The sequence below is a fragment of the Zalophus californianus genome, chromosome 3, assembly GCF_009762305.2.
Source record: "Zalophus californianus isolate mZalCal1 chromosome 3, mZalCal1.pri.v2, whole genome shotgun sequence".
NCBI classification, from domain to species: domain Eukaryota; kingdom Metazoa; phylum Chordata; class Mammalia; order Carnivora; family Otariidae; genus Zalophus; species Zalophus californianus.
Genome location: NC_045597.1, coordinates 100,002,498 through 100,029,578, shown reverse-complemented (window position 1 = coordinate 100,029,578; position 27,081 = coordinate 100,002,498). Strand labels below are relative to the sequence as shown.

Here is a 27,081-nt window from a genome sequence, read left to right as displayed (position 1 = left end):
GGAATCCTTGTGCACAGTTGGTAGGGATATGAATTGGCGCATCCACTGTGGAAAACTCTATGGAAGGTCCTGAAAAAATTAAAAATAGAAGTATCATATGATCCCGCAATCCTACTTCTGGTAATTTATCTGAAGAAAATGAAAACATTACCTCAAAAAATATATATAAGCACCCCCTGTTTATTGCAGCATTATTTACAATAGCCAAGATATGGAAACAACCTAAGTGTCCTGGATGGATGGATGGATGGATGAAGAAGTTGTGGTAGGTATACAAACACACACACACACACACACACACACACACACACACACACACACACACACACACACACACACTGGAATACTATTCAGCCACATAAAAGAATGGATTCTTGCCATTTGCAACAACATGGGTAGTTCTTGAGGGCACTAAGCTAAGTAAAATAAGTCAGGCACAGAAAGACAAATGCCATATGCTCTGACTTTCATACGGAATGTGAAAACAAAACAAACAATAGCAATAACAAAAACCAAACTCAGAGATTCAGGGAACAGATTGGTGGTTGTCAGAGGTTGAAGAGCAGTGGGGGGTGGGCAAAAGGGGTGAAGGGAGTCAAAAAGTACAAACTTACAGTCATAAAATAAGTCATGAGGGTATAATGTACAGCACAGTGACTATAGTTAATAATACTGTATTGCATATTTGAAAGTTGCTAAGTCAGTTAATCTTAAATGGTCTCATCACAAGGGAATAAAAAAGAACTTTGTAATTATGTATTATGATAGATGATAACCAGGCTTCTTGTGATTATATTTGCATTTGTGTATACAAATACTGAATCATGTTGTACATCTGAAACTATTATATGTCAAATATAAAAATAAAGAAAGGACAGAAAGAGTCTAAAATAAATGTTAGAGCAGAACTGACTATCCTAAGAAGAAAAAAAAGATGGGGGTGGAGGATGGGACTTGGGGTCAGAAGAACTTTGTTCTGGTCCCAAAGCTGTCATTTCTAACAGTGAGACCCTGAGCAAATTCCTTCCCTTTCTTTATACCATCTTCTTTATCTTTAAATGAAGTTGATAACAACCAACTTTGCCAAGTTGTCCCGAGAGCTAGATGAAGCAATGAAGGTGGAAACATTCTGTAAACTGTGACGTGCTCTCCAATTCACGATTTTTCACATAGAACTTATTTCAGAGGTAGAGATATCAACTAAAGAAGAACAAGGGTTGAAAGTTCACCCACTCAGAGACAGTTTTTGTTGAGAAAACTATGCAAACCCTCCTTTTGAATGAGAGTAAAAGCCCGTGACTTGAAAAGGAAGGGGTGCTGTATGGCTGGTGAAGTGTCCTGTTAACATGTGTCTCACATCATGTAGACTCAGCTCAGGGGCCAGTGCTTGTGTTCCTCGTGTAGCAGTTTGGGGGCAATGGAAGGAGAAGCCAATGAGAAGGAGAAAAGGAGAACTTGCTAAATGAAACTGGGAGAAATACAAATGTGGTCCCCCATGAGTTTAGAAAAACACTCTCAGAGTTTTCTTAAGATGGTCTCTTAAAGCAAACCCAGCCCAGGGATTCAATGGAAAGAGACGGTCGCGGAAATGTGGCCTCATCAGGTCTACAACCCAGATTTCTGTGACATTGTTTTTTACTTACTGCTCTTCAGTGCCCAGCAGCACCGTATAAATGACACTCAACTCTTCTGCATCTCTCACTCCCTTTCACTCTCCATGCTGTAAAAGATACAGAGCAAACCTGTGGGAAAACATCAAAATTACTTTGGGGACAAATTGGTTTATCTCTAGGATACAGCTATTATCAAAAAAAAAAAAAATCTGACCAATCCATTGGTACATTCTTTTGTTACTTTTATCCATGTTTTATAATTTGAGTAAAAAAAAATTTCCCCTACATTTGGAAAGTGGATATGGCTTATTGTCAAGCTTTGATGGTTTAAATGAAATACTATTGAAAGGGAATATATTTTAGTAAACAACTTTTGCCTCATTAGTCTTTGAATTCCCTGGAACTTTGTCTGTGTTGTACGGGTATCATTTTATTTGTATTTGAAAAGGCATTAACAAATTGAACAGAAAAGTTTATTCATATGGAAAATGTGCTCCCTTATTAGATTTTGGGGAATTATTCAATACGACAGTGAGCGAATCTATGTGACATTCTTCACTTGTGAAGGAAAAATGGATGCTGTCTTCTCTGCAAAACTTCATCTTCTTCATACACTGTGCTTTTTAACTATTTAACATACACCATTTGTTTTGCTTGTTTTGGGAATCAAAGCACAGTCTTCCAAATTCTATAATAAAGGTGACTTACCCGTGTTCCTTCTAGTCCAATGAGTTTATACAGAGATGAGTGTTGATTATGTGTAATAGTGGAGTAGATTTTATTTTTATCTTTTTATTGTGGTAAAATATATGTAATAAAATCTAAATAATGAAATAAATAATAGTATATGTGATACAAAATTTGCCATTCTATTTCTACAAAAAATTGACTTTGGTTAGCATGTTTCTCCTTCAAAACCATGTTTTTCTTCTTTTCCAAAGCTGCTGGAAACATGACAGAATAAAGATTTGATTTTGATTTTTCTTTTTCTGAATCTGATAGAAGTAACTGATTGTGTGGGGGTGAAAAATGGAAACCAAAGAGTTTGGGACAGAAGCTACAGGCCTGACTTAGCTAAAGGCCAGCTCCGGATCAATAAGCAAATATATGTCCAGTATGTTAAATACAAAAAAATACATATACACATTAGACATAGTCCTAATCTCAAAAAGATGTTTATGTAGGTGAAGAACCATAATAAATGCACATGAAAAAATTGTAATAGAAGAAAGTAAGTACACATGTATAGGGTGGCAAAGAGCATAGGTCTGTGGAAATCAAGGAAGGGAGAGAATAATGAAATGATGTGGGGTAAGTTCTAGAGAGATGGTTCAAAGCCAGGCCTGGCAGAGTCTCTAGGCTTTAAGTAGGACCTCAGAGGGCTTGTTAAGCAGGAGGAAGAGCATGGTCAAAGGGTGCATAGGCAGGGGAATATATAAGTATTTTTAGAGGATCTTGATTTATTTCCAAATTATGGTCTACTGTTTCCTTCATAATCCTCAGGAGAACTTTTCCCCCATGAGTTTAGAGGTGAAGAAAATCCATCTTTCCTATCACTTCTGTGAATATGCCCCATGCAGTGGATAGCATTCCATCCTGGTAATCCATGGTTCAGAGTCATCATGCAGTCTGCAGTCTTTGCTTCCCTTCTTCCCATGTAAGAATGTGGGTCCCTCCTAGTCAGGTAATGAGTTGTTCTTTGGTTTTCATCACAGAATATCTATTCTGCATGCAAAGTGCTCACACTAGTAGCAACAATATCCTAATAGATGACATGCTAAAAAAAAAAAAAAGTAGTAGCAGCAACAAAACAAAAACAAAACAGAAAGACATTAGCATGGCTGAGTCAGTAATGTCAGCAGGATTCAAGTTTGCACACTTCTAACTGGTTCCAGGAATGAGTTTTTGCTGAACCATCTATTCTGGGTTGTCCAGTACTTCTTTGAAACACTGATTCCCATTTGTGAATGAGTTAGTTTTCTGTGATAATAAATAAAGTGAGTGGTTTAGCCTATCTTTATCTGTGAAAAACTAACTGGACAAATAAAAACAAAATATTTAACCATATTCTCATCAGCTCCATGGCCTAATTAAGTTGAAATTACAGGTCCTTGTACAAAAATCACTTAGGTTCCTTTAAAAGCATAGACCAGAGATTGAAGAGATGAAATAATTCTGAACAGGCACTAATGATCTTACTCATCATTACTCAAATTATAATACATTTGGTAGTATTACTGGGTCATAGATCTTCATATCTGCACAAGAGGCCACCTGGTTTAGTGAAAATTATTCAAGCATTAGAGACATCAGCCAGGATTGAAAACTGTTACCCTTCTGGTTTTTATGACAAATTACTTAGATGCTTCTGATCCTTAGTTTTCTTGTCTGTAATAAGAGGTTAATAATAGAACCTACTTCATGGGGTTGTAATGAGGATGAAATTATATATAAAGTCCAAGTTAGCACTTAGTAACTGACAGCTATTACTAATTATTTTTTTCTCAGAGTAATTAAGAAACACCACCTTAAAAGTCATTCCCTTTGTGCGTTTCATAGCAAGAGAAGCTGATGCATGAATTTGGAAGAGGAGAGACACTTACGTCTTCAGAGTGAGAAGCGGTTGCAGGAGGTGACACTGGAGTCTGAGTGCAACAGAATTCAGATGCGTGGCCCTCCAACAGCAGTTCTCCAGGTATTGTTCTGAACTGAGTTTCTTGCTTCAGGAGGGCATCTCTTCCTGCACCAGTAGCCCCTGTGCTTGAATTTCCACTGTGAAAGCTTCTGTTGAATTTGAGGAGCTAATTTACCTATAGCTTAGACCTTCTTCTCTGGCCACGCCATCATATGGCATTTGGGCCAATTTGTTGAAACTTGCTATTTGCACCTTGCATAGTCTTGGCTTTATTGGATCTGGTTGTCTTTTCTTCCCTGATGGCTTTCCAAGGGATTTTTTCCAGGAAGATGTGGTGGCTGTGTGGCCTATAGGGATGTCCGGTGAAAGGCCAGCCAGGAGGATGAAATTTTACCGGGCATCATAATTCTATTTTAAGGAAGACAGAGAATGTGAATCTAATCATTCAGTAAGCTCTTACTCAGTACTTAAAGGAAATATTTACCAATAGTTAAAAAAAAATCAAAATCAATGAGTTTCTTTCCTTTAAAAAGACCAAACTTGAATTTGAAAGGAGCATTCTGAAAAGTAGCTCTTAGATTTAATTCCCACACAGAATCTTTCAGCTTCCAGGTACAGTTACTGTGGGGCCAGGTGAAGGTTCAGCCTATTATTTAAAATCTATTTAGTTCCCTGGAAAAAACCCCACAAACTTGTGCTATTCCAGTCCTGGGACCAGATAATGGGAACTCTGGGAAGGATGATTTACTTTCATTTCTGTATCTCACTTCACCATTTGAAAAATCAGGAAATTAATTTCTGGGCTCTTTGTTTTTTTCTCCCTCCTGAGGCTGTCCCAGGTTAAATCAAGTTTGAGAAGTTGCCCTAAAATTTTTCTGAGCAGTCTATGTGGATCTTGCCTTTAATTTACCAATGGGATTTGGATGTGATCAGTGATGGATAATATGGCTTCCTCATTATAAAACTTTTATAATGATAACTTAAGTTTTGGATGTGTCACAGGGAGAAACCGAAGTTGAGCCTCCAGATGATTTATCTCATTGTGACTAATACCGTGGATGCTTGTGACTTTGGTTTAGAGTCTTCTTGGAGGAACAGGGTAGAAAGGATGGATGACCCCCCTGCATTCAGAGTCATAATTTAACACCCTATTCCACTCTCTGAGCCCATGATAAATACACAGGTGCTGTAGAAATGCACCAATCAATACTTGAACAATGCATGTCCCACCCCTCCCAGGCTATTACTTATACAACCTTGTGCTCGATTTTTCATTTGTTTTGATGGTAACTCTCACTTTATGTCTCCCAACTTGAAATAATAGACCTCCCCCACCACTTTTGAAGCAGCTCTAAAACAAACACTGCTTTGTAATACTTGCCCTTTTAATGATACAGGAAAGGAGGAGGTAGATCGCCCTACCCTTTCGCTATCTAATTGAGACGTCTCTGTATTCAAGGTATTGATTTACCAGGTGTGAGACACATGGCACAATAAATTATTTTCGTATGATGCCAGGTCATCTGCTATAAATCAAATGACACCCATACAGAGTCGAGTTGCATAAGGGCCAAGGCTACATCCTAGACTGAAAGAGAAGATAATTATATGTAGAACAAATAGTGGTTGGTTTTACATACTGCATTTCCCCTGCTATATAATGAGTTTCCTTATGTAAAGCTTCATTGGAACTGAAGAATTCGAGTCCAGTTATAGCCAGACAGCTAATGTAAATCAGCAAAGGTGGAAGAAAAAGTATATATCACAGATAAGGTAATTACACAAAGGGAGAGAGGGAAATAAACCATTAGAGTCTCTTAATGATAGAGAACAACTGAGAGTTGATGGAGGGAGGTGGGCGGGAGAGGGGTAGATGGGTGATGGGGATTAAGGAGGGGCACTTTTTGTGATGAGCACTTGGTGTTATATGTAAGTGATGAATTACTGAATTCTACCCCAAAAACCAATATTGCACTGTATGTTAACTAAGTGAAATTTAAATAAAAAATAAAAAAAAGAAACAAAACACATGAACAAGGGGGGAAAAAAGAGAGAGAGAGAGAGAGGCAAACCAAGAAACAGACTCTTAACTCTAGAGAACAAACTGCTGGTTACCAGAGGGGTGGTGGGTGGGGGGGTGGGTGAAATAGGGAATGGGAATAAGGAGCACACTTGTTGTGATGAGCACAGGGTGATGTATGGAAGTGCGGAATCACTGTATTGTACACCTGCAACTAATATCACACTGGCTGCTAACTATACTAGAATTTAAATAAAAACTTTTAAAAAGATAATTATACAATAATTTAAGTAGGCCCGCTACAGCATTTTTGATGGCTTTTGGCATTTTAAACTTTGGTTTGTAAGGTACTTCTAGTTCTGTTTATTTAAACAATCCTGTTACTATAATTTAAGTCTTTGTAAAATTCTCCATATTGTAGAACATGTGTATAGCTCATCAGCCTTAGACACGGTCCATGTCTAAATACTCACATAAATAATTTCCATATTCCAAATAATTATATTGAATTTAAAACTTTTATATTCATAATTTTCTCCTTTTCCCTGGGTCACCAAGTTTGTTTTGTGCATGATGCTCCCTGAGATGTAGGCTTACTTTGAATATTGTTTATAGGACGAGTTTACTTTGAAAAATAATGCTAGTAACCCACCTTTTCAAAGTTTGTGAAGTGGCTTACAATAAAAGGTAGCTTTACAATATGACAAATAAAATGAAAATAGAAAATAAAAGCCACAAAAGGGTAGTGTGGCAAGTAATCGTACTTACATGGCCTGCCGTGTTTTCTGAGATTGAGCATTTGACTTAGTTCTAAGATTTCCTGGCAGACATGATTAAAAGGAAAGTACAAGAGCCTATGTAATTGTTATCTCCTCAACAAAGGTTACTACCACTCAGGGAGAGAAACATTGTCTCTGGTAACAAACTCATACTAGAACACATCCCTTCAGAGATGGCATTGGAGGATATAATAGACAATCGTCCAAAATTGTGCAGATGAGGATTAATTCACAGAAGTATTGCTACTTCTGCAAGGTCATTTACGTCTACCAAGTTAAGGGACTTCTGAATGTCACAGTACATGAAATAGGAATGCTGGTTTCATGTCTAAATGATAATGAGTAAGTAGAACTCTAGTGCTTACAGATCTCAAGTCAGGCACTATACTGCAAGTTCATGGGAGCCTCTAGAAAGACACATGTTGCATCTTTCTGATACCTGTTTGGAACCTGGAGCATAGAGACATGAGATGCTGAGGTGTGGGCGGAGCTGCGAGAAGTATTTTCCTGGTGTAGTTGATGGCATCGTCACCATACAGGCATCTAAACAGTAGGGAAGGAGATTCTGGAGTCTCAGATTCAGGGATGGGGTGAGGCTTTGGAGGGGAAAGTGGATAACGAAGTTAGAAGCCGGGACAATCAGGTATACGTGCGAGGTAGAGTTCAGGTGTCAGAATGAGTGCTGCAGGGTAATTAGTCCAAGGCTTGATTTTATGCAGTTTCAGTGAGGTGATACGCCTCGTGGCTTAAAGCACCAGGCAAACCTGAACATTGTGATTATCTGTGGTGATGAATAATGGGATCACTTAGGTGATAAAAACCTATAAAAACATTTGAATGAGTAGTTCTCTTTTATGTCACCACCAAACCTTCATTTATAATTCCCCCTTCCTCTTGACCTCTGATTAGGGTGTAATGATCAGCAGTGGTCCAAAATATGGACAATAAAAAGAGAGAGAAAGAGAGAGAGATGTGACCAGAGATTACATAATCAGCTCTAAGCTCATAAATCAGAAAACGGCCTGCACTGAGGGTGATTCAGGCAGCCATAATATGCTTGATTCAGACCATTTACAACCTTTCATCTAAGTATAGAGAAGAGAAAAGGTACTTCCAAATTAAGCCTTCCCATACATGAAGGAGCATTTCAATAGGGTGGTACTGAGAGTCAGGCAGCAGTGTCGTTAGGGCTTCTTTGTCTTGATATTTGGTGATATAAATCGAAGATGCTTTCCAGATGTCATAATGATTGTTTTAACCTGTTGTCTGAGTGGTATACATGGCTGGGCATATTTTATGTGGTTATAGCTTTGTGCCCCATCCTTCTATGATTCTGTAACTGTCTCTACCCTCCCTTTAACTGTTCATTTGAACTGTGCATGTCTCGCCAGCCAAGGTTAATGATGTGAGCATGGCTGTATCACTGCCTTCCCTCCTATGTAAAGATTAATGTTGGCACCCCCAACGTCATTACCTTGAGTGAATGAATTTGTTTGTGCATCAGTTAGTTTCACCTAGACAAGCACTTCAGGAACACTCTCTCCAACCAGGTGGGCTCTGTTGAGGTAGAATAACAGTGATTAAAAAGAGGGGCACCTGGGTGGCTCAGTTGGTTAAGCATCTGCCTTCAGCTTAGGTCATGATCTCAGGGGCCTGGGATCAAGTCCCTCATTGGGCTCCCTGCTCAGCAGGGGGCCTGCTTCTCCCTCTGCCTGCCACTCCCTCCTGCTTGTGCTTTCACACTCTCTCTCTCTCTCTGTCAATAAATAAAATAAAAAAAAACAATAAGAAGAACCAGATTTGTGAAGAAGTAAGCAATACATGACTGTTGATTTAATGCAAACCATGTACGAGTTGCACCTATATTTGACTTGGTTCCTTTGGAAACAATGCTGTCAATGCGTAGATTATTGCCAAAAGCTGCTGTTCTTACCAGACAAGCAAACATTTTTATTGTGGGTACAGTAAGATAGAACACGGTATGTGTCAAAAAATGTAGACCCCAGATAGAGAAGACTTACGTGCATATATGAACCAAAAAAACCCCATTTATAGCTTAGCCATAAATAAAAGAAACTTTTTCCAAATTCAGGACAGTCAGACTTCATATTTGTTAATGGTATGTTATCACGCAAAGGCATGAGTCAAGCCAGATGAAATGAGCACTAATTGTATAGTGCTACTGGCAATAATAATACACATGTTTATCATATGAGAGCTCCATGCTACAGTGTTTGAAGCTTTAAATTAGAGTCAACCTGGTAGACTCGCCACCCAGAAGACATATTTTATAAACTATCTACTGCTAGTGAACCATACCACACCCGAAGCATCATCAGAAATGAATTGTTTCTCTGCAGCCTTGAAATGTTCCCCGTGTGTGTGTGTGTGTGTGTGCATGCGTGTATGCACGTGTGTGTGTGTGTGTATGTGTGTGTATTTACACCATGCAGTGTAAATTTAAGTAAAAGGAACAATTAAGCTTTTCACCCATAATAGACAATGATAGTTAAAAATCACCCAAATGGAGTCTAAGCTTTCTCCCCCTACCTCCAGGATTTTTCTGCACCTGTTTTGACCTTCTCTCCCTTCATAGTTATCTGCTGCCTTGAAGCTATTTCTTTGCTTACTGTAACTGGGATTTCTCCTATCACAGTTGATTGCTATGCTTAAGTGCAGTTGGCTGCATGCTGAACTTCAAGGAGACGTAAGTGGAGATGGTTTTACTGCTTAACTCGTTCACTGGTTGCTGTTCACATTATCGGCTCTCAGACACTTTACGGAAGCCTAGGTTCATTTTCTGCTGCCCATTTGGAAGCTGTAGGCACCTGGCATAGAAGTGTGTGTTGAAGAGGATAATATGCCCTTAAATGTTCTATCCACGTATTCCCTTCTACCTCTGCATCTGTTGGGTACATGCGAAGAACATTTTCTCTACATCTTTAGGAGGAGTAAAACATAACAAGAGGAGAAAAGCTGTCAATTGACCTTCGGACAGTCAACAGCACAGAGCTCTTTTGCTCCTCTTCTGCATTTGTTCCTATCTCAGACCTTCGTCAGCTTTAACCTATCACAGGGGCTGGCTCTCCTGAGTGCCTTGTTCCTCCTGATAAATATAGAGAGCAATTTTCTATTGATTTGGAGTTGCTGTTTCCACACTATCAGCAATATTTCTAGCTGAGACTTTTCATAAAAATGGGGGCCTCTCATCTCCTCTGAGAAAATCTAGCAGAAGTTTAAGATGACAAAGCAACATTGGCGAAACAATAAATTTTCTTCAAATCACACAGATGGAAAAAAGATTTTAAATAGCATCTTTTAAAATGCCTGGTTCGCATAATATGGATCATGTTTTACTGTCAGAAGTTTATATCTTAGTTATCTAGTGTGTAAGCTCTTGCTTAAGCAGGGCAGAGGGAGGCTAAAACCAACTATAAGAGAATAGGAAAAAAAAGAAGGACACCATTTTCAGCTCCCCGAGCAACTGATAACTTAATGCTGAACATTGCTTATTTCCTTTGTATTTCTGTTTCTGCATAAAACATGATGACATTGTCATAAGTTTCCTAAATTCTTAACAGAGCTATATGTTGTTGAGTAGAAAACATAGAAGTTATATTGCCATTATTTATCCCAGGTAGAGAGAAGAGTATCAACACAGAGTATAGTTCCAATTTTATTTCTTTGTTTTTTTTTCTTAAAGATTTTATTTATTTATTCATGAAAGACAGAGAGAGAGAGAGAGAGAGAGAGGCAGAGGGAGAAGCAGGCTCCCAAGGAGCAGGGAGCCTGATGCGGGACTCGATCCCAGGACCCTGGGATCATGACCTGAGCCGAAGGCAGATGCTTAACCATCTGAGCCACCCAGGCGCCCTCCAATTTTATTTCAAAGAGCTCCATCCTATTAAATGGGGCTTCCTAGGACCTCATTCTAGCTCCACTTCTAACTAGCTTAATAACTTCAGTAAAGCAATTTGAACTTTTTAGATCTCAGTTTGCTCAATTGTAACATAAAGAAGTTTAATTGTTTATAGTTTTATATAATGCTTCTTACAGTTTTTAAAAAGACAGTGTATTTAAACTGAAGTGCATTACTTGAGTAAAGTTATAATTAACTGTAGTAACCAGGCCTTCTTGAAGTTCTAACAACCAGGCTTTTGAGCTGGGGATGTGGGGTCAACGGTCTTACTCTCCACGCTGTGATCATGGTGAAGCTCTGTGGGGTTGGGCTTTCGCCATGTCTATTTTGGTTACTCGACTCTGGAGAAGTCGAGAGTAGAAAAGTGCCAAGCCCAGATGAAATATTTCTGTTGAGCACAGCCAAAATTGAATACCAAGGAACTTGACTGGCAAAAGGAAGCTATGATCCTCTGCAGTGGACATAACCATTATTGCTCTTGGCTCTGATGTTGTCTGCTTTAGGATTTATTTGACCTGGTTTGGGAAAAAGCCTGAACAGAGAGAACTTTATGACATCTAGAATTGTTTTCACCTTTAAACAATTTCTCTGAAGAAACAGCCATCAGTAAAAACAAAAAACAAACAATGAAACAAAAACAGTGATTTAATCTCCTTCTAAACATTTTTTTATTACCCATTATACTCTTACTATGTACCTATCCCCTCCCCAACATACTTTTTTAAGAAAATAAATACAGGATATAGAATCCATTTTATTTTAAAATTGGAAACTAAATTCATTCTTACTCTGAATAATAAATACTTTTTGGTCAGATCTGCAGAAAATCCATTTTTTAGGTGTACAGTTTGTTCAGTTTTGACAAGCATATACCATCGTGTAACCAAATCAAAATATAGAATATTTTCCTGCCCCTGAAAAGTTCCCTGATTTCCCTTTGTTGTCAGTTCTGACTCCATATCCTAAGCCCCTGGCAACGACTGATCTGATTTCTCTCCCTGTGGTTTTGCCTTTTTCAGAAAATCATATAATTTTGAAGCTAGAAATAATTTCACTTTCTGTGTCTGGTTTCTTTCACTCAGTGTGTCTTTTGATATGCATCCTTCTCGTTGCATGCGTCATTGGTTCATTCCCTTTATTGCTCTGTAATATTCCATTGTATAAAAGTACCTATTTGTTTATTCATTCAGCTACTCACGGGTTTCTTCCAGTTGGGGTGAGTATAACGTTGCTGTAAACTTGTGACTTTCATGCTGTAATTTCAGCGTTTTCATTTCTCTTGGGCAGATAAGTAGGAATGAGATCATTACAGAGTCATGTAGGAAGCGTACGTTTAACTTTATAAGACACTGTCAAACTTTTTCAAAGTAGCTGTGCCATTTTTCATTCTCACTAGCGAGGCCTAGTTTTTCTTCCACGTTAATAAGTGCTTCTTGAAAAACAAAACACAGATACAGAAAACCACACACACACAAAATAACTGGCTTAATGAATTATTCTAAGGCGAACACTCTTGTAACCAACATCAAGAAAGAAACTCTACCAGCTATCCAGAATGCCCCTGGGGGCCTCTTCCCATTCTCAATCTTCATCTTCCCCCAATAAGCAACTAATATCCTGCCTTCAGAACAATAACCTCCTTGTGCTTTTAGTGTTATCTCTTCCCGTATATCCCCAGACACTTTAGTTTAGCCTTGGCTGTTTGTTATAAAATTGGTTATGTATTTTAGGTTTCTTTTAACAAATAGGTTACCTTCTATCACTTGCTTTTCTTTCAAAGACCTGCTGAAGAACCTAGAGCATTTGACCTGCAGAATTTCTCAGTTTAAATTTGTTGTTTGCTATTCTTGGGGCAGTTTAACATGCTCCTCTGTTCTCCATATTTCCAGCAAATTGGCATCTGTTTCCATACACTGCTCTTAATAATGATCTATATAAGGAGATCAAGGTTGTTGTTGCCTAAGGGGTGGAGAACTTTTCTTGTATCCCCATACATTTCTTATACCACAACCAATAACCTTTGCCATAATATGCATTCAGTAAATATTTGTTGGTTGAAGAATGAGTAAATAGATGAATGAATATGAGAATGAATGAATATCTTCACTGAAACAGAAAGGTGCAGCCAGGATTGGAACACTTAGGTTAAACATGGAAGAATTTTAAAGATAGTGTGTTTATGATAGAAATTTGCTTCCAAGAGAGGTTGTAGAATGGCCATTCCTGTGAATCTTTTAAAACTTTGATAATAGTCATCATTCTTAGAGTTATAAACCATGATGGCCTGGGAGGATGAAAACCCAATTTCCCATTCCTGGGCTTCTATGATAGAGTACTCACCTATAAAAGATGAGTTGCCTTTTTCTCAGAATATTCTTTGCAGAATTCCTGTCTGCAAGGCACTAAATGGAATTTGGTGCATTAAAAGTTTACTTCCCATAGGGTAAAATTTACTTTCAGAGAGTGTTTTATGATCCTTAGATAACATTTATACTAGTGTTTTTGTGGTGGTGTATGGGGCAAATGCAATGCAGCAGTCGGAGGAGGAAGGATCATTTTCTGATTACCTTTTCGGTCTATAAGCAGTGCCTTTAATGAATGGTATCCCCACAGAGTGGGTCTCTGAATGCTGGTTGTAAATACTTGGAACTATTCTTTGGGATCCTTTGTGTAATTTGTGAAGAATTATTCAGTTAGGATGGTTCTTATTTATAAATGTCTACATCTGCTGTTAACAAACAGCCTGGAGCTTTTAGGAATGTTTCCCCCAGAATAGAGCAGGGAATTAGCTGTGCTGAAGCTATGGGCTCCTGACAAAAGAAATGTGTTGTGGTTTTCATTAAATTGTGTTTCAGAATTTTTTGCACATTTCCCCTGACCAAAGGTTTTCACCTGTCATTTAGAGTAGCAGCAAGTGACAGGATATACTTTCACAAAACACAAAGATGAGTTTATTTTGCCATATTTAGTCCCTATAACATTTCAAGCTGTTATATCTTATAATAAGCATTTTTATTATTATTGATAACAACATGGCCACAAAAATGATCATGTTTTACACTTCTTTTATTTTGCAATGTTTCCAAAACTGTTGCTTACATTATGTCATTCAGTTTCCACTCTAACCTTTGGCATGGTAAGCAAAGCATATTGTGGTATCATAATTTTAATAAATGTCACTACTGAATCTTACAAAAAATGAAGTCACTTGTTCATAATCACATGGCTAGGTGAATCCCAGTCTAGACCACAGGACTTCTGGTGTTCGGTCAAATCCTGTCTATTCCCTCATTAATTCATTTTGTAGTTTATGATCATTGATAGAAAATGAAGATTCAAATGATATTAGAAGCAATTGTATTTCATTAGATTTCAGCCTTGATCATAAGTTTAGACATTCTGCCACTGACAGTGTTTCTTAAACTTGATCATCTCTTGACTGGGATTGCACCCAAGAGGAACTTGGGCCAAAGTGGTAAATGTAATTATATCATGTCAGAAGGAGAGTTTGGGTATCAAAGAGGGCACGTATTGCATGGAGCACTGGGTGTTATACGCAAACAATGAATCATGGAACACTACATCAAAAACTAATGATGTAATGTATGGTGATTAACATAACATATAAAATTTTTAAAAAGAGGAGAATTCGGTAGCCACTCTTTTCTCATTTCGGAATTCAAAAGGAATTTCAGTAGTTGTCTCTCTTTAGTGCCATGCCTCTTTTATGGCCTCTACTTTCTTAGTATAGTTTTATACTGTATTATCAAACCAGCTGGCCTGGTGATTAAATTGGTACTTCAGACATCTAGACTACCACCAAAATACAATTATATTTATTACTTGAACTGTGTAGTCATTGAATTTAGCTGAGATGACCCAGATTTCCCCTTTGATGTGAGCTTGGACAGTATGCATTTAGCTAACAAAACCCAGTTCCAGATTCACATTCTTGCTGATGTTTTTAAAAACATTCCACTTTCCTCAATTATTATACAGACTGTAAATACATAAGTGTATTTTTTCCTGCTAGTGGTTTTGGATCTCAATATGATATATTCCCTCAGTAGGCTGTAAAGTTTTTATTGCTCTTGCCTGATATATAGTAGGTGCTCAGTCAATATTGAAATAATAAATAATTCCAATTGGCCATGGTTCCTCTATTAAGGTACCATTTATTGAGCCCCTGCTATAGATGACATTTGGCTGTTCTCGTGTATCCTATTTACCTAAGTCATTTTCAGATTTCTAAATTATTTTATTTTTATTCAATTTTAAAATTTTCCACTCAGAAAATTTCCACTCAGTATTGTTGCTCAATGAGTAAGTTTTTGCAGGAACTACTGAGACCGAGGTATGACGATTAAAAACAAAATGACAAAATTGGTTTGATGGTGCTAAGCAAGGTGGAGGGACACAAAATAAGTAATTTCCCCTGTCCCTAAGGAACTTATGGTAAAGAAAGAGTCACACTTCAAAACAAAACAAAACAAAACAAAACTAATAATGTTAGATGAAATCACATCTTTGCTGCAAGAAAGGAAAAAAAAAATGACCTAAGAAAAAAAATCCCCAGAAAGGGATTTATTTGAGATGACTATTGAAGCAGGTGGAGGTGAAGGAGGATTTAATACAGAACTGAAGGAAGGGCATTTTAGGTTAAGAGAACAGAACATAAAGATACAGTTCTAAAGGGGTGAGTATTCGTGATGGGTTTCAGAAGCTGCTAATAGTTGTGTATGGCTGCCACTCAGTTCTGCTAAGGCCCTTATCTGCACACTAGCTGTTTGAATTCAGGCCTTCATCATTCCCTTGCATCTTGGGTAGTGAAAGAATGCCTGGCCTACTTTTGCAGGTTCATCTTATGAATATCTCAATCACGCAAGTCAATCTTACTTTGAACCCTTTTCCTGAAGCCCAGCGGTCACCTTCAATGTCAGAAAACACTCGAAGAATTGATTTCTATTCCCTCAGCAATTCACATTATTGTCAAGAGAGTCCCCAGTAAAGTAGTAATATATTTAGTATACTTCCAATATGCATGACACATATAACGCTTACAAGTCTATTGCCTTTTCAGAAACAATCACCAAAGCACACGTTATGTTATCAGGAAATACCCTACAGGTCTTTGTAATAGATTTGAATGGCTTCAAGATTCTGCAGACCCAGACTTTCTAAGCGGTCTCTCTTGAGTAAAGAATTGAGTTGCAGGGTAGTAAGGCTGTAGTTACTGCCTCAATGCATGTAAAGCCCAGTTCAGGAAAGGCCAGGACCTTGGAGGTTGCAATGACAGGGAGAACATCCATCATTTAATAAAACCTGGGGAGAAGGACGAAGTCTAAATGCACAAGGAGAGAACTCTCAGATGTGAGTGAAATGCAACAAAGCTGCACACTTGAAACTTCTACGATGAGCCTTTAAACTTAAGATATATGAGATACATATGTTAAACTCATTTGTTTTTTTATTAACGTTTTAAAGAGAACTTACCAGGTATCAGGTACTATTCTAGGTCCCAGGAATAGAGCAGTGAAACAAAAGAGAAAAATGTCCCTTTCTCATGGAGGAAGCATAATATTACATGGAATTTAATTCTTAAAGCAACCCTCCATGGAAGATATTCCTATGTTTTGAAGACTTTTTTTTTTAATTTAAAGTCAATTAGCCAACATATAGTACATCATTAATTTCAGAGATACTCCTATTATCTCTCTTTTACATATGGTAAAACTGAGGCCCATGTGGGTTAAATAATTTGCCCATTGCCAAACAGCCCGAATGTATCACAGCTGCAATTTGAACTCAGGCAGCCTGGCTGTCAGCCATTAATCTGTGTGGTTTCCTGTTTGTTATCCATGAAAGAGAAAATGAGCTAATGTTTACTGGGTATTGACCTTGTACCCTTTGGGGGTCTTGGGGATACTTTAAACATGAAATATCACTTACAATTCCATGAGGAAGTATTAGCATCCATATTTTATAGATAAGAGAAATAAAGCCCAATGAAGTTAAATGATTTGCGAAAGGTCACATAGCTGCTAAATAGCTGAACCAGGATTCAACTCAGTTTTTTTTGTCCCTTGACATATATTCTCTTCCTATTGTGTACTGCAAAAATGAATAAATGTTAGGATTGTCAAAGAGTCAGTATTTACTTCAATTTTTGTGTTTGGAGAAAGTAAATACAGTCAGTGTTTTGGATATATGCTACTTTCTAGAATTTTTCTTTCAGTGTCTTTGAGAACCTATGTGTGTCTACTTACTGCCTGGGATATGTTCTACATGACTAACAAGTTTCTCTGTCATTTAGTATAAGACACAAAATGTTGTTCTAGGCATATGTTTTCAAGTCAACTCACTCTGAAACTTACAAGATCTTATATCAGTGTGTCCTCCAAAATTACTTGATTAATGAACCTTTAACAATTTGAGAAATTAATCTATAGTTAAATTTGAAATGAATGCTGGATGCAAATATGGTGTTTTATGGAGTTCACCATCCTTTCCACTCTACTACTTCTCCAAAATACTCATCTAGATTTCCTCCTCATTTTCAATATTTCAATCAGTATTTTTCTCCTATTTCCATATAAATGTAATCATCAAGTTACAAGAAGAAAGAGAAACATGTACCAGGTAGAGAAAAGTGGATGTTTATTATGCTATAATTTATCTAAGAAGGAAGTGAGTGGGATTTGTGTACATGTGTATATATGCACCTGTAAAATACATGGAAAGAGACCTATTCAGAAGGATGAAGTAAAACTGTAAAAAATAGTTAGCTATAGATATTCAGAGAAAATAGAAAATGGAACAAGAATAGAAGCTAGATTCCTCTGAATAAACTTTAAGAATTTGACTTTAGAAATACATGAAATTTTTTTTATCTTTTTATTTTATTATGTTATGTTAATCACCATACATTACATCATTAGTTTTTGATGTAGTTATCTATGATTCATTGTTTGCATATAACACCCAGTGCTCCATGCAGTACGTGCCCTCCTTAATACCCATCACCAGGCTAACTCATCCCCCCACCCCCTCCCCTCTAGAACTCTGTTATATATGAATATTTAATATAATTATAACATCTAATTTAAATTTTTCTAAAAATTGAAAACACAACAAAATACATCTAACTGCAAATTTAGTTGGTGACAAAACTACATACAGACACACACACATACACAAACAAACACACACACACAAGTCATTTAAAGTGACTTCCAGACATAGAAGTTTATTAATGTCATTGTATTAATGACAAACACACACACACACACACACACACACACACAAAATCCAAAGCAAAAAAACACAGTATGTTGCACACCTAAAACTAATACAGTGTTATTTGTCAAATAAAAATAGAAATAGAAAAATAATAAATTCAATTATATGAAAAAAATGTAATTATGTTTTGTAATCATATTTTTGGAGGTAGTGTTGATATTGTTATCCTGAGACACTTGTTAAAAGATCCTGGATCACTCATGATCTAATTTAACCAACTGAGCCACCCAGGCGCCCCTCTCATGATCTAATTTGAAAAGCCTTCCACCAGTCAAAAATGTCTCCATTTGTGTATCAATAAGAATAATGACTGCACTGTATTGAAATGCGTCAACTATGTTGAAATCCTTTCACCCTCATGATACAAAACAACCCTAACACAAATTTTGGAGGATGCTAGGGAACCAACCCATTATTTTAAAAACTGATGAAAAACGGAAAAGAATCAAGCATTTATCCTGTCTGTCTTTTAAGAACTGTAACTAAATTGCTGTTGGGTGGGAGGCAAGTTTTTCAGTATAGGATATTTCAACTAATAAATGAAAAAAGAATGATATAAATCAGAATACGTTTTGCAACTCTTTATGAAATAATGGGTAAGCAGTGCTCACCATTGGCTGCAAACATCACAGAGAGAGATAGTTTCTTTTATGTGTCTGATAGAAATACCCAACAGCATCTATGAAAACATCTTGCCAAAAAATGAATTCGAATCTAATCAAGTCTGTAGATCTAATGACCACTTTTGGGAGACATCATGAGAATAGGTTGGGCAAAATCCAAGCTCTGGAAATTTTACACGAAAAACAACCTGGTTTCTTCAACAAATAAACTGCAAAAAAAGACAAGAAAACCGAGTAAGAGTCTCAAGAGACATTGTGGGGACCTTATTTGGATTGTGATTTGAAGAGACAATAAAAAGAAAAAGGAGACATTGGGAAATCTGAGATTGGTTGGAAGATTTGTATACTTTCTGAACATTTGATATAGTTCATATTTTTAAGTGTGGTGAAATATGGGTACATTTTTAAAAGAGTACTTTACATTCTAAATATACAAACTGACAAGCATGTGATTTGCTTTCAGTAATTGGGAGGGAGGATCAGGAGTAAAGATGAAGCCTCACTGGCCTTGAGTTAGTTATAATTAAGCTGTATATGGGGCACATGAAAGTTTCTTTAACTTCTACTTTTGTAGAAGTGTATAATTTTTCATTAAAAAAAGAAGGGCGCCTGGATGGCTCAGTCAGTTAAGTGTCCGGCTCTTGATTTTGGCTCAGGTCATCTCATGGTTGTGGGATTGAGCCCTGCCTTGGGCGCCACGCTCAGCAGGGAGTCTGCTTGTCACTCTGCTCCTCCCCCAACTGTTCACAAACTCTCGCTCGCTCTCTCTCAAATAAATAAATAAAATCTTAAAAAAAAAAAAAAAACCCTCAGAAACATATTGTTTCTTGTTGTGGATTATTAGCTGTAATCTGAGTTTTGCTAAAGAAGTTAACAGAACTTAATCCAATTACTCTCATTTATATGCCTGTAATTTTTAAAAGTTAATTTCAGTAGAACCCTCACATGTATGGGGCCTAGGGCAAGTGTACAAGTGGTGGCCAAATTCCACATGTCTAAATATGCAAAAGTTGTAAATCAAGCTAGCAAACTGCTGAATGAAATATTTTCTACTTCCTAACCTTGATGAATGTGCCTTTATCAGGTCCTGGAAGACCAAATTTTAAAATTCTCTGGTATCTTGGTGTTTTGTCCTGGCTTGTGGTGGTACCAAACAACCAGTTCCTAACTCCCAGCCTGCAGCCCAATCTTTTGGTCATCTCCCTTTCTCTCCCCACCCCGAGCCCCATCTTCCCATACCACCAGGGGCCTTAATGCACCCCGAGTACATTCCAGCTTTTAAGTCTCTACCGTGTCCACACTTCCTGTCTAATGCCACTTCTTGGGATGTAGGTGCACATGAAGGCCTGTGCTGGTCCTGGAAACAGGCTCAGGGCCATTGGGAAGGAAATTTCTGGTTCACAAGTACCTAGAGCATCATGAGACAGAGGGGAGACACAGACTTTGTATGGGCACATCGTCTTGACTCTAAGGAGCCCTCACCTGATGGAAAAGAGGGGTTATAGGAGCATCAGAGTGGAGCCCTCTGGGGCTTATGGCCCAGAGCTTGACATCTCATGCCTGGGATAGGGCTCTGTTATGTTAAATTCTACAACTCCTACAAGAAACCTTTAATTTTGCTCACATGGTTTGATATATTTGATTGCTTTTTACATTTGGGTTTGCAAATATTGACAACAATTTAAGTGAAATACAAACTGAATATTAGTCATCTTACAAAAATTATTTTTTGCTCTCAGAGTATATTTAGCAACTTCAAAGGCTTTAGCTGCCTCAGTTCACTTTGTAGAATTAACACCAGCTCAAAACATATTCAAGAAAAAAAAAACAAACCAGTTTTTCAAACCATCCTTAAAGGAGGAGATGATTCTTGTTTGAATAGCATCCAAGGCAGGGGCACTGGCCTACTGCCTGAACTCTACAACACAAATACTATTATGCTCAGCCAGAGAGACACTATTCTGATAAACTGGCAGAAAACTTGCCCAGGAGAAGGAAGTATGGTCTTGTGGAAGAGCTGGAAACAGAATTCAGCAAAGATAACTGCTGTGATTGCCCTCTGGCCTATCATCTGGGGACACGTTTCATACTAAAAATTGGTGAAAGTGTAAGGCCAGCAGTAGCCTCCCTGGAAACATCTGGCTCTGGGTCAGCTGTAATAGGAACGAGTCAATCCGCTATCAGACAGTCAATCCCACCGTGGTGACCTTGGGTCCGATGTAGTGGCATCTGGACGTTTGTAGGAGGCAAATTACAGGGTAGTTCTGACAATAATTTTATATTAAACTAAATGGCTGCTACTCATCTGTCTACAAAAAGGCTTAGAAGGGATCTAATATTTTTATGCCTTACTGAAAATGGAATTGCCGTTAATGTTGCTGGTGGTTACAGCTGAAAATTTGCCTCAGAAGTATAGCTACTAATTATACTGTTAATCTGTTCCTTCAGCAGATACTTGGGAGTGTTTTTACTGTATATTATTAGGCACTGTAACAGACATTCTCTGACTATATGTGCTTGTGTTTGGGTGTGTTTACTTAATCCTTGGAGTTAACCAGTGAAATCAGTGGCATCATACCTACTTAAAGAAAAGTAAACTGAGGCTCAGAGAGCTAAGGCCATAAAACAAGTAAGTACTTCTGTATTGTACTTCCAAAGTTTTATACTCCCTCTGTGTGTCGTACTACCCTTGATCTTCCCCATTTTCTTGAATGGAGAATTGTGCACTTGTGTATCCCAACCAGAATTCTGTTTCAGCATCCTCTCGTACGCTCCTTTAATTCACTTGTAATCTTGGTTTCTATTTTGGGGAGATTTTACTAATATTCTGCTGTGCCCCTCTATTCCTAGAGTTAAAACGTCATGTGATTTTCCACTAATTTACCTTTTACTCCGTGGTCACTATTTTGTAATTTTTATCTAAGCATCCTGTTGACCAAGTGTTCGTAACAGTTCAATATGAATGGGGCCCTTGAGTGCAATTGGAACTGGGTACAATGAAGAAGAATCAGCTGCACTTAACATCATTCCTCCCTGCACCAAAGGTACCAGGGCACAATCAGCTTTGGGTCATGCTTTTGTGATGGAGAATATCCTTGCTTCCATAGAGACAATGGCAGAGAGGCATGAGAGAGTGATCATCACAGTAGTATTTGTAGGATGTTCTTCTACCTGTGCAGATTCCACGTGGCTATCATGATGACTCTGGTTCACACTGATTAAATGGAAATGAGCTGATCTTATCCACTGGTTGATTCATATATACACTCATCACCTCCCAAACCATGTGGGTCTTATACTTCTTGTCTATCCCCTTGGTCTGGGAATATAATTGCTATCCAATGAGTATTTTCCAGTCGATAAATTGGATACACAGTGGCAGTGATTAGGTGTGGTTTTAGCCATGGTAGTCCAGGCCTCAGTGAGGTCTAGCTCAGGACGAATACCTGAACAGATAATTCTACAGTGGAAGTCTGCTTTTAAAGACTGTTTGTTCCCACCAATAATTCTGAATTCACTTTCAATTACATTGGTCAGAGTAGAGAATATGTGGGGGCAGACTTCTCTCTCTCTCTTTCTCGCACTTGGAGTGTGTTATAGACTGAATTGTATCTCCCCAAAATTCGTATGTTAAAACCCCAACCTCCAATGTGACTGTAAAGCCATAGGGCCTTTAGAGGGGTAAATAAGGTTAAATGAGGTGATAAGGGGGGCCCAAATCTGACAGGATTGTGATCTTATAGGAAGAGGAAGATACATCAGGGCTCATTCTCTCTCCAAGTGCACACAGAAGAAAGGCAATGTGAGCACACAGTGAGAAGGTAGCTGTCTACAAGCCAGGAGGAGAGTCCTCACCAGAAACCAACCCTGAGGACCCCCTTGATCTTGGGCTTCTAGCCACCAGAACTTTGAGAAAATAAAGTTCTATTGTTTGGTCACCCAGTCTGTGGCTTTGTGTTATGGCAGCCCTAGCAGACTAACCCAGCGTGTGAGAGCAGAAGGGCAGAGTTGTAACCCTGCCTTCATATTTTATATGTGGCATACTTCTTGGGATCACAGAAGAGAAAAGTCATGGATTATATGTAACTTCCAGAATGTCACCCCACTTCCTTTCCTGTTCAAGAAAACACAACAGGAAATATGTGGGTGAGGCTAATATGCTTATCCAAAATGATATTCCCCTTTATTTCACCCTAATAGATGCACTAGATTATTAAAATGCCATGATACTTCTCTCCTGGTTGGTAAAAGCTTAGGTTTCTCAAGCCTCCTTCTCAGTGCCCTCTGCACTAATACATTCATTCTCTAGTACTGTGGACCGCCCCACTATCTAGCACCTGGGACAACGGCCACCCCTTTGCCAGAGTTCTTTCTGATTGGTGGATGCCCCTGACCTACTAGTTGTTAATACTTTATCACCCCTGCTTATTTTAGAAATAAACCTGAATTAGCTTTTTAAAGTATGTCATTTGCAAACTTCAATACTTAATTAGTAACAAATAACTAAAGGCACTTTGCAATTGGTTGCGAGTCACAATGCCACCATTCAGAACTGTTGCAGGAGACCACAAAAAGAAATCAAGTCTATGAATGAGATCATTTAAGCATGTAAGAGTCTGGCTCATGAACATCTCCTGCAATGCTGTGGGGGATGAGGGATGATAGTAAACCCCAGTTACTGCAAGGCTGGCAGACGATGAGTAATGTGCTTTTTTTTTTTTTTTGGCTCTTTGATTGCATTTCTTCTTTTCCTCTGAAGCCTTCTTGTATCAAGTCCAAGGAAATGAGTAATTTGTGTCAGCTAGGAGCAAAATCAGAATAATTTATTTACTTGAATGACTATGTTTCTGCATGTTTCTGTGGCTACTTGGCACAATAATTGAATTTATCTTGCTTTTATTTTTTCTTAGCTTCATTTTAGGACTCTCCTTAACATACTTGCATGAAAATGTTTCAATCTTGGTTTCCTAATTTTTTTAAAGGAAAAAAAAAGACTTGATTTCATTGAGAATGCCTAATGGAATAAATTCTTGATAAATACTTTTATATCCTTAATTGAATATAAAGAATGCCTCATTTGAAAAAGACCTTCAAAAATACCAAACTCAGAATTATTATAGCTGTTTTGTTTTGTAGCACACAGGTATCTTTAAATGAAACATAGATTTTTAAAGCCTTTACAAAAAGTTTAAATGAAATTTTAAAAATAGAGCAATATTATGAACTTAACACTTTCTAGTGTTCTACTTTCCATATCCTTGGGCGATAACTATTTAATAGCTCTGTTTATATTTGCAAGCCCACAGGAGATAGAATTCTCTACAGAAAGCATTACCGATGTAATGGTTGAGAGTCGCTGCGTCCTTGATTTAGTACTGAAGATAATTTACAATATCTTGGTTTTCAGTAGCACGTATTATTTCCGAATTGCTTTGTAGAATTTTGTTTCTATAAATTCTGCAGCACACATCACCTCATCCGAGTTTAAAGACCTAGCTGTATGGCTTTTAGATACATTACCGCCAAGAAAATATCTGAATTCTATAAAGCACTTTTATCCTGAGGTACTCAGCTGACTTTACTTAAACTAACATTTGGGTAATTTGAGGCCTTATTATACATGATCAGGGACTTTTTCTTCATTCTCAACAAGAGTTTGGTAGAATTGCTTCTTTTGCAAATTCCATGCAAGAGTGAATGGTTGGACCTTAACAAAGATGTGGAAGAAGGTAAAAGAGAATTAATATAGGTATACTTGATAAAAAAAATATAGGACATGACCATTTCTCTCAGCTACTAAAATTTTATGTAAGATGGGTCATTATAGTGAGAAGGGAACTCCCTGTTTCTTTTTCTTTCATTCATTCATTCATTCATTCATTCAAGTTGAAAACTTGTAGTGTGCTGATGAACTTGTGTGACCCGAGATCAGGAAGAAGAGCTAAAGAAATATGTCTGTCAGTGTATGGTTCTTAGTCTCTCAAGGGGTTCACTGGAAGACTGTTGTTAAAATGAGAGATGCTGTTCTGGAATGTTGACTTGAAAGCACAGATACTGTCTTTTGGCGTTCAAACCCTGACTAAAATGCTCGTTGTCTTGGCAGATATTTCTGAGTGTCTGCTATGTACAGTTTTCGGACTTCTCTGATTAGGACAGACCCAGAGGAGAATTATGCACACTGCATAGTTAATTTTAAATCAAACCTACGGATCCAAGAAAACAGGAAACTAAGATGGTCTTCAAATTAGCGTAATTTTTAAATGTTCATCTTCCTTGATGAGTCAATAAAAGAAGGTAAGGGAACATGAATTATAGCATGAGGGGTTTAGGCTTGAAGTAATATAACTATATTCTAATGGGAAAGATAGTTACATATTAAAGAGACTATTGGAAAGAGGCTCTTTCCTTTAAATGACGGGAGTGTTGAAGTCTTATTTTTACCTAGGCCAGGGAGGAAACCTATATAATGCTTACTGGTTAATTCCTACCTAAGAGGAATGTGCCTTCTAGATGGACAGAAATAAAAAGATGATGAAATGAATCCCAACAAAACCATTTAAATGAGGCCCTGACTTACATCTTAAAGGTCTGTTTTCCTATCAGGTTTGAGCTTCCTAAGGGCGAGGTTCTATCTATGTCTAGCTGTATCCGCAGAACACAGGACCAGACCCACCTTGTGGTGGGTGCTCAGTAAGTGTCGGACTGGAGGTGCTCAAAATGGACAGGTTCCCAGGATGGTTGGGGGGTGTGGGAGATTTGTTAAGAGCATTTCCTCCCCTCCATGTAGCTAGACCACTATTTATACAAAGCTCTCCATATGAAAATTCAGGAAATGAACATATGAATTGACTAAGGTTAAATTAATGCAGGTTATTGGCATTTTGTGCTGTTTCATTCATTGCAAAGCTCCTTTAAGAGTGAGCTACTCTGCTTCTTTTGAGGTAGAATTCAAACTTCTAAAATGAAGTTAGTACTATGTCCTACAACTTTGCAGTAATACAGCTTTCATGCAAAGCAAAATGCATGGGTGTGGAGTTTCTGATTTGACTTGCAGACATAGCCTTGACCCACTGAACCAGTGGGAGCCCATCATTACCCTTCTAGCCCATAGCCTGTAAAGTTAGGTGATGACACGGAGACTGTGGGGGCTGGCTGTGGGCCCTCCTCCCCTTTGGGACTTTGCAGAGTGGAGAGAGTTTTCTATGGCTTTACCTGGAAGCAGCAAGAGTGTTTAGATGATCCCTTCTGACCCAGTGTTTTGGAAGCTTTGGTAATTAACAAATGACCTTTTCACACTCCATTCTGGATTCAGGCAGCAGAGGAGAAAGCTAAAAATTGCTCCCATATAAGGCTAGGGTTAACAAAAACATTGCCATTTGAAAAGAGTGAGACAGTAGCGTGTACTGGAAAACCCACCAGACTGATTTTTCTTCTAGCTTCAGCCCCATGAATAAGATACTAAATGACCTTGAGCAATTCCCTTAATTTCCTGGGACCTCAGTTTCCTCGTTTCTACCATAAATTCTTGGATTCTTTCTCATTGTAAAATTATGAGTCAATAAAAATTTTCAAACTTCCAAAGCAGCTGTTTTCACATTTCCGGTCTCTCTTTCAATAGTCTGGCCTAACCATATTTTTAAAAAGTGCTATTTTTATAGTCACACAAGTTCTGCCTCACCATTTCCCAATACCATTTAAGAAAATGAAGAAAGTCATTACCGAAAAATGAACACAAATACCACTCTTCATATGTTTTCTGAAACAGGCTGACCTTTATTTGGCATCTGCATGAAGGGGAACGAAGCATTTATCTTCCCTCTGGAGAGTGGGTAAAAATAACAACCTGGGCAGATGCCTAATAGGGTGCCTCAAATAATTGCCACTAAACGGGTCTTGATACCTTGAAAAGATGTGGTGGGGTAGCCCCTCTTTCTCGATAGCTCCTAAAAGTTATCCCCTGCTATAGCCCACACTTTGCTTTCCTCTTCCAATACAATCAGCTTCTTTTTTTAACGGAAGACATCTGCCAAGGGAGAGAAGGAATAAAATACAAGGATAGTGGGTAGGTGAGAAGAGCACATATGGTTGTATTTTGGCTTGAGTGATCAGGATTTATGTTTTATTTCCATGCTTGTGAAAGCTTAATATAAACATGTTGAGTGAGAAAAGGGAAAAAGCACACAAAACACTTTT

At 37.9% G+C, this 27,081-nt stretch overlaps 1 protein-coding gene across 1 annotated transcript in view; it reads left to right on the top strand.

The window, feature by feature from the left end:
• The window catches only part of NCKAP5 (NCK associated protein 5), an 878,246-nt gene that overhangs the window by 434,631 nt on the left and 416,534 nt on the right, over positions 1-27,081 (top strand). The window contains 3 exon segments of the mRNA XM_027590996.2: positions 4,173-4,193; positions 4,195-4,284; positions 4,286-4,308. Of these exon segments, the coding sequence (XP_027446797.2) occupies positions 4,173-4,193; positions 4,195-4,284; positions 4,286-4,308 (134 nt within the window).